At 42.4% G+C, this 13,736-nt stretch overlaps 1 protein-coding gene across 1 annotated transcript in view; it reads right to left on the bottom strand.

The window, feature by feature from the left end:
- Positions 1–2,532: 2,532 nt before the first annotated feature.
- The window catches only part of syn2b (synapsin IIb), an 84,079-nt gene continuing 72,875 nt past the window's right edge, over positions 2,533–13,736 (bottom strand). The window contains exons 8-13 of the mRNA XM_070958405.1: positions 13,087–13,161; positions 12,115–12,217; positions 9,005–9,181; positions 8,765–8,831; positions 5,404–6,241; positions 2,533–4,610 (exon numbers count right to left, since the gene is read on the bottom strand). Coding sequence (XP_070814506.1) covers positions 4,457–4,610; positions 5,404–6,241; positions 8,765–8,831; positions 9,005–9,181; positions 12,115–12,217; positions 13,087–13,161 — 1,414 coding nt within the window. The 3' untranslated portion in view covers positions 2,533–4,456. The remainder of the gene's footprint in view (positions 4,611–5,403; positions 6,242–8,764; positions 8,832–9,004; positions 9,182–12,114; positions 12,218–13,086; positions 13,162–13,736) is intronic.

Genomic DNA, 13,736 nt, shown 5'->3' with positions numbered 1-13,736 from the left:
GTGGGATGAGCACCAAGACAAACAGGGTTTGGCCAATGTAGGCTCACTTTGGTGCCTTTGCCGCCCACATCCATGTCCCTATGAGCAATGTGATGGAGATGTTCCCACAGATCTCCACTGACTGGTCGTCCCATGGACCTAGAAGCCAGCCATTGTACGTCAATGTATGCAAAGAGGTGGTGCGACTGGATTTGTGTATGTGGTTCACATCGTCTGTAACGGCAGGCTTTGTAGGAGAAATGATGATCAGATTTACAAGTAAAGGAATACAGGCTGTCATAAACTCTTTAAGACGCTACAGACACGTGCTCAGACACACTTCACTTAGCCTGTTTCCTTGCTTATACGCTGAAAGAAAGCCGTGTTTCTCATGTAAATGGTGTGGTGTATGTGCATTTATGTAAAGACGTCAAACTGTTAGTGGCACATACTTCCCCCGTGCTTTATTTAAATGTGACAGAACATCAAAGGTAGGACATGAAAGAATCTGAGAAGAAAAACATGCCAAAAAGGTAGAAAAGAAGAAATAGACGTGGGCATCAGGAGAAATCTGCTGTGATGAGTAGATTAAACTTGTGTGCTATTGATTTGCCTGCATGAGGATGATGAAATGTCATGTATGACGCTGGCAATGCTGAGCAGTATGACAAAGAAAGGAGACAGAAGAGTAACTATGACTTATTATTGCTATCTATACCATCTTCACCTTATAACCTCTATCAGCACCTCATAATAATAACAACAATAGGGCCCATATTGAAAACAGTGATGGTTTTTGGCTCATATATTCAGGGTATTTTGAAGAGTGTAATAGATCCGTCTTATTGTCCTGACCGGCTCCAAAGGTCACAACAGGCAGTAAAGTCAGCGGTGTTAGTGAATGGATTTGTGGGAAATGTGGTGTTCAGGTGTTGGAAAAACGATCAAGGAACCAAACAGAAGAGTCTCTGCAAAAGGACTACAGTGGCAGCTTATACTCAACCCAGGTGCACCCAGTCAGCCCGACTAGTCAGTCCCACATACCAATTACATGAACCTGCAAGAGAAGAGCAAACAAGACTCAACCAAATGAGCCAGAGGGCTGTCACACTTATTCAAATCCTTTACCACAAACACAAAACATCTTGAAGCACGAATCTTTGCAGAGCAGAAATACACAATGCATGATTTACACATGTATATAGTGCCACCTGCTGGCTGAGCACAGATAGTTCAACCCATCTCTGCCTCATTAAGTAGCACAGTCAAGTTATTCTTGCATGTTTTTTGTTGTGGTATGCTTTGTAAGTTATAAAGTAATGTAATGTTCACATATATAATAGAATAAGTTATAATGTAGTAAGTTAAAACTGTGACAATGAGTATAATGTTGACTAATCTCTTCAAGACCGTGCTGAGTCATGGATGCCTTTGCAGTTGCATAGAGTGTTATTCAGCCGGCGGAAATACCTTCAAGGTCTTATTCATTTATCGTCCACCTGCGCAAGAACGCAGAGCAAACAGAGCTGACATTGACCTTGCACTGTGAACTCTTACTAAAGCATTACATTATGCCTTTGTTGTTGTCAGATAAAAGATGTGATGACTTAATTTGGTGCATAGGTCATGTTTTTCAGCCGTGAATCAGTTGCAGTATTTAACTAGGTTAGAGATGATAGTGAGACCGTTCTCAAATCAAGCCAATTTTGTGAAGCCCAAAAGGTGCTCCTTGTCATCTAATCCTCCAAATTCCACAGAGAGACTGACCTGTTGTCTGATGGTGCAGTGCCTCAAAAATACAAAACAGGAGATGTTGACAGGGATCCTTTATGTAAAATATGCCTGATAACCTTGTGTTATAACAAAGTTAGAGACTTACCTCTTGTCAGTACAACTTATGTATCTCCATGCATGTTAAAAACCATGTTACAGTTGGTGGAATATTTCCATATTTACATGAATCCCAGTGACAATCTGTTTCTTTGAAGTGATTTGCATTCAGCCATTGAACATCATCGAATGGCCTGCAAGTGAAAAAAAGACTGAAGTCCTAAATATTGGAGCAAAAACCCAGAGAGAGTTGTCCACCAGTGCTACATAAAACACATCAGACATACCTCTGAGATACTGCACGTCTCTTCCTGATCTCTTCACATTTTAAGAAGTCGACTGTAGTCCTGCATCACACTGAAATCTTAGCTTAGCTTGGCGCTCAGAGTTGAGTCGTGACTTTGTGAAACTTTTTAGTTGTTCCTGTAAAAGGTCTCCTATGTCTGAATTTGTCATTACAGTCTTCACATGCAAGTGTTTAGCATCGGTAGCAGCTACATGTATTTGCTTTATAGATTAATGGACTTCCATTAAATTGTGGAACTTAAAATTCTGGAGTGATCTAAACTGAAGCAGCAGAGGCCGACATATCACAGAAGCCCTGATGATGAAGACACTGATCTTTATGTGTGGCATTGATGCAGTGCCTCTTTAAAGAAAACTCTGCCCCACAAACAAAAGGCACAGCCGCCAGCATGGATCTTACGTAGCCAATCAGTGAAATGATGGAACCACATCTTTATTAACTTTTATCTGTACAGAAAAAAACTAAACAAAAAAACATCAGTCACCAGATCATGCAAAGCAGTATTGCGTTACAAATAAAAACACAATACAAAACAAACAATATATACTGTACCATAAATATGGAGCCTCAAAAAATAAATCAATCAATATATTACAAAAAATAAACTCCTGAGATGGCACACACATACATACAAATACGATGTTAATGTTATAATTTACTTGCAACATAGTACTGGAAATGGATAAGCAGACAGGTTGATATGCGGTTCTTGCGTGTGTTTTTTTGTTTGTTTTTGTTTTTTAACTCGTGTGAATTTGAAATGCAGCAACTCAGTTGAAAATGACCAATCAAGGTACTGGGTTCATTCCAGGCTGCCTTAAATTCAGTCCCACAACACAAACAGGATTAATCAGAAAAACCAACAGTTTAATATGGCTGTTAATCTGAAACCCAACGTCTGACTGCAGCACAAAGCAACCTGGAAAGTCACCACTGAAAGGAACCTTAAAGGGAATGTAAGAATAAGGTATTTAACAGATACACAGGTCCTGTATATATGATCATATTTATATTTCTAATAGGGTGACAGCGCTCAACAGTCATGTCGAGGTGTTATTGCACTACTGTCTCAATGTCTTTTCATGAGAATAATCAACAAATTACAATACTGTTGATAGATCTACATAGAGGTGAAACAAGAGATCACCAGTCACAGCTACAGACATGAGTCTTCTTACTCTTTGAAATGCATTCAGATACTTTTTAAGATTGATTTATACAGTCTGGTGCTCTACGCCCAATCCCAACGTTTCCAAACCAGTTGCAATCAGTCTTGCCCTCCATAGCATTCAAATAGGTGAAGTAAATGATTGAATTTCGAGTTGTAATCGACCCAGGTCTGCACAGCTAACAAATGTAGCTGTGAATTGAAAACATGTTCACAATAAGGCTACAACATCTAGAGAGAGAGAGGCGAACGGAGGGAAAACTCAACACTGATAGAGCTCCCTTCTGCTCCAAAAGTCACACCGAGCCACTTGGAGGAGCCATGCATAACAATTGAACACAGATGAACGTACACATATTTCCAACTCCCTCACACGACAATGAACTTCAAGGCTTGTAGACAAAAAAAGGGGCAGCAATGATGAGCCCAGTAGTCAGTAGCCCAGGAACAAAGACACAACGGTTGGATGTACACAGGAACAAATAAAGAAGTAGGTTTTTTTTTTTTTGGGGGGTTTTAGTTTTTTACTGACATATGTTCACTTACTGATCAAAATTGCTTCACTGCGGGGGACGCCATCTAATGTCAAATACGTAATTATTCTTTGTAAAATGTGTATGAATCCAGCCACTGAATGAAAGAGTTATGTCACTGACAAAAGCTAATTGAAATATAAAGCTAATTATATTATTGGCTTAACTCCCTTTATAGTTATATATATGTTTCTATTTATATACTGTATATATAATATATATATATACTGTATGTACATTCAATCTGTAGTCTTGAATATTATACTTTTCATATACTTCAGAAAGCGCTCCCTAAAGTGTGCTCTGGGAAAAATAAACATTTTGTTATTATACTCTATTCCTTTCTATTCTATTCTCTTCTATTTTATCCTGTTCTGTATCAATGACGTAACTCCTTCACTCAAGTTACTCTGTCACAGCATCATTTGCTGAAAATCCTACCCAGCAGGCCTCGCTGTTACTCACACAGAGAAGCTGAAAAGGGAGGAGAAGAGGGACCAGGATGGAGGGAATACAGTACAGTTAACACACAAAGTTTAATCTCAGACTGCTTCACATTTAATGTCAATCAAGTCATCGCTGGCCAATGGTAAAAGGGGGGCCAGAATCATTAAGGGGCTCACTACGGTTCGGCTGTGTCTAGTCAGAAAAAAGGCTGGCGAAGGACTTTCGGAGGTTGCGGATGGTCTCGGCCTTCGCCTCGTCTTGGCCGTCACCTCCGGAGCTAGAGACCCCGCGGAAGAAAGAGGAGTCGCTGAAGGCGTTGAAGGCATTGGTCAGGGACTGGGACTTACTGGGAAGGGAAGAGGAGGAAAAAGAGAGGGAGGAGAACGAGGGGATGAGGAGGGAGGGAAGGAAGGAAGGATGGGATGCAGGCAGGAAGGAGGAAAGGGAGAAGAGGATTTTGCAAATGTTAATAGAGTAAGTTAGAGGGAAGAATCAGGAAGGAAGACAAACAGGGAAATGTGTAAGAGGGCCAAAAAGTCACAAACACAATATTTGTACAATGATCTTTGAAAAATATTGAAAAAATCTTAACACTGTACTTTGACCCCTCTATTTATCATACATGAGTAGCATATGGACATATAATAAATAGTTTCTACCACACTGTAATGTAGCTGTCAGCACATATAAGGACATTTTTAACCATTTATTAACGTACATTATTTTCCAGAATAACAACTTCCTTGGAAATTCTATATTACAACTGTTATGTTAGATTATTATCTGTTTACAGTTTATACAAACATACAGTTAAAAATGTCTACAGGTACAACAATAAACATTTAAAATACTTACTTACAACTACAACATAGTGTGTTAAAAACCATGTATTAAATGTTTCTATATTGCTTGTAAATGCTAAATAGGGAGGGCTAATAAAGTGTGACCCGAATGGGAAATAATTTCAGCAGGTTACCAGTTGGACTGAAGCACTAAAACAAACAGAAATTCGTTCACCTATATTCTCTTTTTGCAGAAGGATGGATCTGATATTTAATTTTGTATCCTAAAACAAAGTATGCCCCATTGAAATGCATGTCTTTGCATTATCAACACTGTGGTGATAATACTGCTCTTACTTCAGCAGAGGATGGGTCTTTTGCTGAGATGCTTGCTGATCTTCCACAGGGGCCTGGGCCTCATCGGCTGCGGCTGCTTCATCCGGGACAGCCTCAGGGTTTGGGGAAGGAGAAGCCGGCTTGGCCTGAGGCTGAACCTTAGCTGGAGACTGGACATTGGATGGGGACTGGCTGGCTTTGGCTGGGGACTGAACCTGTGCCGGGGCAGGGGCTGAGGCAGTATCTGAGGCCTGAGTGGGTGCTGGGGCTTGGGCGGCAGGCTGGGGTTTAGGTGAAGCTTTGGGAGGAGGTGGGGTTTGTGGCTTTGGCTGAAGCTGCGGCTTTGAATTCCTGCGCACGGGAGGGATGGGCTTTGCAGGTGGTGTGGGCTTGGGGGGCAGCTCTTTTGGTTTGCCTGGAGCTGGGGACGGGGAGCCCGGAGGCTGGGGCTTGGGCTGCTCCGTGGTAGGGGCTGAGGCGGCAGGAGAGGCTGAGGCTGGGGCCGAAGCTAGAGGAGAGCCTGAAGCTGTGGCTGCTGCTGCTGCTTTGGTTGGGGGAGAGCCTGGAGCTGCTGCTGCTGCTGCTGCTTTAGCTGGGGATGATGGTGAAGCTTTGGCTGGGGCTGGGGGGGAAGCAGAACCTGGGGCCGACTTTGTGACGGATGGGGCTCTGGTCATTGGGGGAGGCCTCGGCACTGGAGGCTTTGTGACTGAGGCAGCCCTCTGGACTGAGCTTGGCTTCTGAGCCTGAGCTGCTCCTGGACCAGGTTTCTGGGCCTGGCTGGGCTTTGGTGCTGTTTCAGATGCTTTCTTAGCTGACTCTGATGGTGGCTCTACACTCTGTGATTTCACTGGTGCACCTAAAAGATTGAGATAAGACAGTTGTATTAGATCATAGTTACACAGTTGAGTAACAGGTAGAGGCAAGAAAAGCAAAGAAGCAAAAGAAGAAAAGGAAATAAACAAATAAGCATCATTACTTCTTACATCTAGCACTTGTTGTTTTGGTGCAGCAGTTAGAAAACCAGGCGCCTGTAACACTCACCAAAAACCAAGGCAGAACATGGTACAGACTTGAGTCTCAACATGCCCATTCACATAATGAGCTCTCACATTCATAGAAATCCCGACCATCTCATCGGTCAACAACAGAGTGGAGCAGCGCAGGCTCTGAATGTTTGGACTGCAATGACCAGCAGGGGGCGGCACATCAACGGTTAAGAGAAGGTGTGGTGACTAGCCTCTCATGCCAAGTGTTAGTTGCTCTTGTGCACAGCAACTCGTGACAGGAGGAAGTGTGGTGATAAAAAGATGACGATGAGGGGAGAGGAAAGCCAATGACAGAAATGAAAAGGGTAGTGATACAACCAGGAAAGAATAATGGTGTCAAACAACTCAAAAACAGGCAGCAAAGCAACCCACCATGCAGCACAAAAGAGACAAGTGATTACACATGCTGAGGAGGAGGAAGTGGCTGGGCAGGGATGAGTTTCCAGTGGCTGATAATTCACATTCCAGGATGCAGAATTGTAGTTGAGTATGTAAATTACACACTAAAGCCTCTTTAAAAAGGTTTCTCTGAAGACAGCTTGGAAAGTGTGTATGTGCACATTCATTTTTCGAGTGTATGGATTCTTACTTACATGATGATTCTCCATCACATGACATGACCACTACAAAACCTTCGTGAAAATTCATCCCAGACACTAGTGTTAAGCAGCGAAATGGCTACGAGTCTTACGTTTTATCAGAGTTTGTCATAAAGCATCCCAATGGTTTCTTGGGACTCACAGCACATAAAAACCAAAGAAAATACAAACACAATTTGTAAAGGGTGACAGAATAAGAATTTGCTTGGATACAAACCCTGAATTACTCATATTTTTTAATCATATCTGTTCATGTGTACTGATTTTATCGGATCAGATTGGATTATTTTACTTGGGTGTGTGTGGAGGCAGTTCTCCCACGCAAGTCAACAAACTGGGAAAGCCTTTGTCCTGTATTTGAATTAAAAACTAAATCTCTTTGTATCAATCAGAAAAGATTAAGATGACAAATATTTGCAGCCAGATGATGCATGAAGATCACATATCAGTAATTCAGTGGTTCAGTGTTCCAAGCAAATTGGGAACGATCATGCAGAGAAAGAAAAAGAAGTTTTCTTTTAAATGTGTCATTAATCACGTAACCGGGTTTTGTAATTGCCAAGAAAAATATGCATTGTGTACCGTGTAAAGCCACTTTGTCTTGTCTCAGGTATCATAACACAGAATAATTAATTAATTAATTTACAACCAAAGACGACACCAAGCAGTTATTCACAAAATGTTCAGGTCTTGCTTCGTTGCTTGACAGTAGAAAAACATCTTAAACTGATTCGCACCACAACAATGTACAGATTTAAAGATCATAAGGAGGATTCAAAAGCAAAGCATTAATCACAACTGACTGCACATCTTAACACTGTAGGCACATGTTAACAACAATTCCTGTAAACCATGAAACGAGGGCATTCCTAAAACAACCAGCAGATACTCTAAAAGCCACATGGACTACTGGCACATCCATGCAATGTAACAAAAAGGGAACTGGAGATAATGAACAAACATGCAAACACACACCCACAAACAGTACAACTCCAGTAATGGCTTTGTTAATTGACCATGTTGTACGTTGTTTCACCAGTGCTTTTAGTAGGCACATTTAGTTTTAACACATCAGTCCTGAGCACAAACATCACACCAACACAGACACTATGGCTGCAGCTAACCTCAACAGGCTGGCTAAATGTACCATCTTGCACATTTGCTTATTAACTCAAGTGGTAAAAGTCATAAGTTCAAGAAGGAAACGGTTGTAGCTTAAAAAGACAAAAGAGGTCTTTTTTTCTTGTCTTGCATCCAGATCATCACTGTTGACATCAAACTGAAGTCATGATACAAGTACATTAGTTTAAGGCATTGATGCTGGACAGTGTTGCCTTCAAAAAAAGGACAGCTTGGGGAAATACACTTTCATTTTTCTTTCCAAGAGTTAGATGCGAGGATTGATTGCTGTCTGTAGTAAATATGAAGCTACAGCAGCCAGTTAGCTTAGCTCCACTCTAGCATCTCTAAAGCTCACTGATTAACAGGTTATATCTTAGTTGTTTAGTTTCCCCTTTCATTTTAAACAGATAGTTAACTGGTGAGTTTTGTCTCTGATGGCAGGACTCATTTTGACAGAGGGTGTTAAATTCATTGGTACTTTATCTCAGAGAGATCTTTCAGGATGTCAGAGAGTAAACTATCCCATGACTGGTTCAAGGAGTGTTTCCTAGACATGCTTTGGCCCAACAGTGGCAGCACTTGTTTTACAATGGGGAACAGTGTTCAGACAACCTTGAGGTTGAGGGCGCTGGCCTGAGGTCCTGTTTGGATCTGCCAGTCCTTCCTTAGGAGCAGCACTCTGGGGAAGAGTGAGACAGAAGGACAGAACAACAGAGAGAGGGGAAGAAAGGCAACATGGGTAAGAGGGTTCTGGTAAAGACTCAGCAGTGAACTGATGAAGGGCTACACAAAAAGTCTTCTATACTCACAAGGAGAACTGAAACAATTGTAGTATGAGCATGTATGACATACCTGTTGGGGCTGCACTGTGGTCGGCTTTTGGCCTTGAGGCGAGCGAGCAGGTGAGCGGGAAACACTAGAGGACCTGGCAGCCAATGCTTGGGTCATCTTAGCCAGAACCACCTCTGAGATGAGCTGGCGGTCCTCTGCCTGGTGATCACCAATCAGCTGCATAGATGAACCGACAACCTGGACAAAGAGGGCACAGAAAACGCGTTGGGAAATGTGGGAATTTTTTATTGAAAATGTTACTCGACTGAAATGTAGTTGACCCAGATGGGATGATGAACTCGGGACAGAGAAGCCAGACCGGATTCATTTCATGGCATCAGCACCGACGTTATGTTAGACACTCAGTACACTCAATATTAGACACTCAGAGTTTTGGGGCCTTAAATCTAACCAAACTGCGACCGTTTCACAACTTTAACCATGTGTTGAAAAGGTGTCAGGTGTTTTATACAGACGCTAACGGGTGGTGTGTGTGTCTGTATTTAACGGAATGAGAATGGGTTTGGACAAACAAAGAAGGTTAAACGGCACATCGGTCAGCACTTCATGTGTGGTAAAAGCTCTCTGGCGTAACTGTAACTTCTTCTCCCACATAGAAAATGTGTGTAAAGTTTGTTTAGATTTGATGTTTCTTATGGTCAGTATGGTTTATACGTATGGGCAGGCGTTTATGGATACTGTATGAAACACATATGTATTTTTGGTGCCATTTGTGAAGCTACAATACAATAACAAACCCGATAATTGGTTTAGAAGGAGGAAAAACCCGAGCTATAAACACACATACACACACACACACACACCTACACACACTGTTTCTGTGTAAAATCTGGGAATCATCTTCATTTTCAGTAAGCCAAGGGTTTTATCATTTTAAGGAGCAATCATCATCTGTGTAAATGGATATCCACCCAACAAGATTACTGCAGCATTACAGAAACCAAAACAGTTTTCCAGGAGAGGTGACTCATGGGGAGATGTTTGTCACATCTTTCCCACTTCAGCATTTAACCTGCCCTCCACCAAACTGCAGACTATTTCATTCTGACAGTCAGGCTCTTTGAACGTGTGAGTGGGATGTTTAGAGACTTTGCTTGGACCGCAGTGGCTGGGTGTTGGTGTCATTGTGGCTCCTGTATCATCTCCCTCTTCAGCCTCAGACTCTCTCGCTGCGCTTTGAAATCATAATTATCCAAACTTCGTCATGCAACACCTCTCCACTCACGGCCCCTCCTTGAGTTTCCAGCACACGCCAGTCATCCGATCCCCTCAGCCACCTGGCTCACCTGTTTACTCTATATAAACCTCGGTTCACTTCTTCTGCTGCCAGTTCCACATCTGTTCCCAAAGTTTTTGAGTCATTCTCGCCTGCTAGTCATTATTTGTGTTTTTAAACATCTACCTGCTTGCATGTCTTTAACCATATGTGCAGTGTCACGTCTACATTTTGGACGAGGTGCTGGGTAGCTGCCAGGATTTTGACAAAAATGGACCCAACTGACCCAGCTTTTACCATGGTGGGGGTCTGAGCTGACTACACCACTGAGTGGCTCTGTACCTTCTGCCAAAATGCATCCAGAGAGAAGCAGCTCTCCAGTTTGTGTCCTACAAACTCGGGTTTGTCAAGTTACTCCCTGAGCTGGCAGACATCTTGGCCACTCAACAGTTTAGTCCTGTGGCCAAATCAGTCCTTGCTGCAGATCCTGAGACTCCCAGTTCTTCTCCACTATCTTTCAGTTCCTGCCCAGTTACTTCCAGAGCTTCCCTTTTGACAAGCTCAATGCTTATGTCCTTGTTGGTTAGCTTTCTAACCTGCTTTGCTGCTCTTTGGAAAGCTCTCTGCCTGCTCCTCTGGAAGCCATCCTGCCTATTTCTGCCGAGTCTCTGCAGGCCTGATCCTTGATGTCGGTGGTGAGTCACCAACTCCCAACAAGGATCATTTGTAGTCCCTGGGTACAAGTGTATTTCTATCGGTTCTCAAGGGTCATTCTCCAGTCATTTCACTGCCCGGTGCTCCTGAGACCCATCCCCACAATCAGCCATGAATCCATGAAGTCCAGGGTCCCTGTTTGTTAATATAGTCTCTGTTTCTTTTCTTTTTTTGTCTGGCCCCCTCTCTGTTGATGCCCGAACCAGACTCTCTGTCTGAGCCTGAACTTTCTCTTCTCCTGAGCCTAAATCTGAGTTTCTCTTTTCCTCTGAACCTGAACCTGTCTCACTGTCTCGACCTGAGCTATTTTCATTGTTTGGTGTCTCAATCTGAGCCTGGACCCTCCCCTGAGCATGAAGACAAATCTCTGTCTGAGTCTTAACTCAAAGCCCGTTTGAGTCTCAATCTGTGTCTTTGTAAAAGAATGAGCCCGTCTCACTGTTTAAGTGTGAACCTGTCTTTAGGTCTGAACCTCTAATCTGTGTGAGACTGTCCAACAAGGCCAGACTTCCCAAGCCTCCACAGTCCTGCCCACCTGAACAGTCCTTCTGGCTTCTTCACTGTCCAGGATTTCCTAGAGCCAGAGCTGTAATAGGTGGGTAGAAGCTGACCCACTGAACAGCTGAATGTTCTCAGTCTTAAAATCACCATATGCTGTGTTTAATCCCACACTTGCCTTTGAAAGCTTGACTTTTAGAAAAGGTATTATAACAGCAAAGCACATTCCTTCATTGATGTGTCTATTCACAACCGTTGTGATCATGACTTCAGGTCTAAAGACTATGGTGGGCCACTGAGAATACCGAGCCTTGAAATATCACCAGATGTTAGTTATCAAACTCATAAAGTGTATTCAGGTTAGGCTCAATCAGTTTATTAAATCAGCCAGACAATCTAAAGCCCCATCAGTGTAAATTAGGCCAGATATGCTAAATTTAAGACTAAAAGCCTGCATTAGTACTCTGATGAAACATAACTCCCACAGGCTGCTGTCAAAATGGTGAAAGTTTCCAAACAAAGGCAGGAGTCAATAAACACAGTGATGCACAGACAACATCACAGCTGTTTGTTTGTTTGACTCATTATATTTAGTGCCTTGTTGACTGTTTCCATCCATCCTCCCTGCCTCCCTCCCTCCATCCATCCCTCCCTCCATCCCGTCTTTATGTATTTTTCTCACCTCAGTAATGTAGTCATTACCATCCTTGCCACAGATGGCTTTGACAGCACAGATATCCAGCCCTCCAAAGATCTCTGCGCAGGTATCAACCCACAGTTTGTACCTGTTACAGAGGGAAGCTAGATTAGGTCTACAGAGAGCCACAATCTCTTTTCAGGAAACTAAAAAGAAAAAAAAAACACTGGCTACCACTCGTGTACAGTGTGAATAATAACTGTTTTGCTGAGTTGTAAAGTTAGCACTTAAGCTGGGTCAAGAGCAGTTGCAGGTATTTGATTTTTTGTATCAAACACAACTGGGAATGAGAACTTTTCCTGTCTTGAACCATCTTGCTTAGCTAAGTAAAAAATAAAGTTTTATTCTTGCACACTCTCAATAATATTGACTTTTGTGTCACTCCAGCACAGTGTGTATGTGCAAATGTTTCTCTTCTGGACATAAACCTGTTGCAGAAGTTTTCTAGCCCTCGGCTGGCTCGGCTAGAGACCATAAAGCTGCTGCTGCTGCCTCAGGTTGCATCTGTAAAGAGCTTCATAGATTTGCTGCCTTGAAAACTGAACGCAATCAAACTCAATAATGAATCAATAAATACCAGGGCCGGTTTTCGACTTTTTCTATTCTTATGCAAGGCTTAAAGTCTCTGTGCTGTATTTTTTAATGGCAACTCAGTTCAATTTTGAGCTGGTTAAAAGGTGTACAATCCAGATTTTAGCCATGAGAAGACCAAGAAGCCATTAGCAAAGACGCATTAACTATTATTTCCTCTCTTTCTATGTGTGCAAAGCCACATTACACCTTAGAAAATGAATGCACAGTGCAGCATCAGTCCACTAAAAACATGTGTGTTTACCCACATGTAAAGCTGAATGAATCTGCTGCGTGAGCACATTGTGACTAATGGTGACATAACACAAGAGCGACATCTGTGACGCCCCAGTGCCTGAGCATCACTAATGTGGAAGCGGTGCTCACTTGTCAGTCATGGCTACTTGTTCCAACATGGCAGATCCGGTGTTGCTCTTCCAGTTACCAGAAATGGATGTTCGCCTGGAAAAGAAGAGGAAATTGTGTGTTAAATTATTACAGACACCAACCTTCACGTGTAGAAATGCTGGCAAGAGGGATTTAGACATCCTTGTAGCAGGAGGGATGTTGTTTCTGCACTAGCTTTAGGTATATGCAAGCGACGTGCACATCTGCACATTGTCAGGCTGATTAGCAGAAGCTAAGGTTTACACATAACAACTAGAATGAAGGACACACAGCTGGGACTCTGCAGCCTGTCTAATTAATTCAATTAAGCACATAGACAGACAATGTCCTGGTGTCAAAATCTCAAAAATGACAAATAGCTTTGTTTTTTATTAACGTTTTTCTCTAAGAAATTTATAAGGTCACTACAGACATGAGGTATGTTAGAGTGTCACTTCCTTCAGAGTTTGCTGGATGCAGGTGATGTGTGCAGGGTGTATGATGTGGGAGTGATTAAGTACAGACACACTGATGAAAATGTTTGTTTCTGTGAGCTAACTGTCGCAGTAACATGATGATGCAGCATCTGGATGTCAAATAAAGTGCTGAGCAGCATTTTCTTTGATATTGGAGGGTTTTGACAACAGCAG

This window comes from Chaetodon trifascialis, chromosome 3 (assembly GCF_039877785.1).
Source record: "Chaetodon trifascialis isolate fChaTrf1 chromosome 3, fChaTrf1.hap1, whole genome shotgun sequence".
NCBI lineage: Eukaryota > Metazoa > Chordata > Actinopteri > Chaetodontiformes > Chaetodontidae > Chaetodon > Chaetodon trifascialis.
The sequence above is the reverse complement of the archived record's forward strand: the minus strand, read 5'-3'. Positions and strand labels throughout refer to the sequence as shown.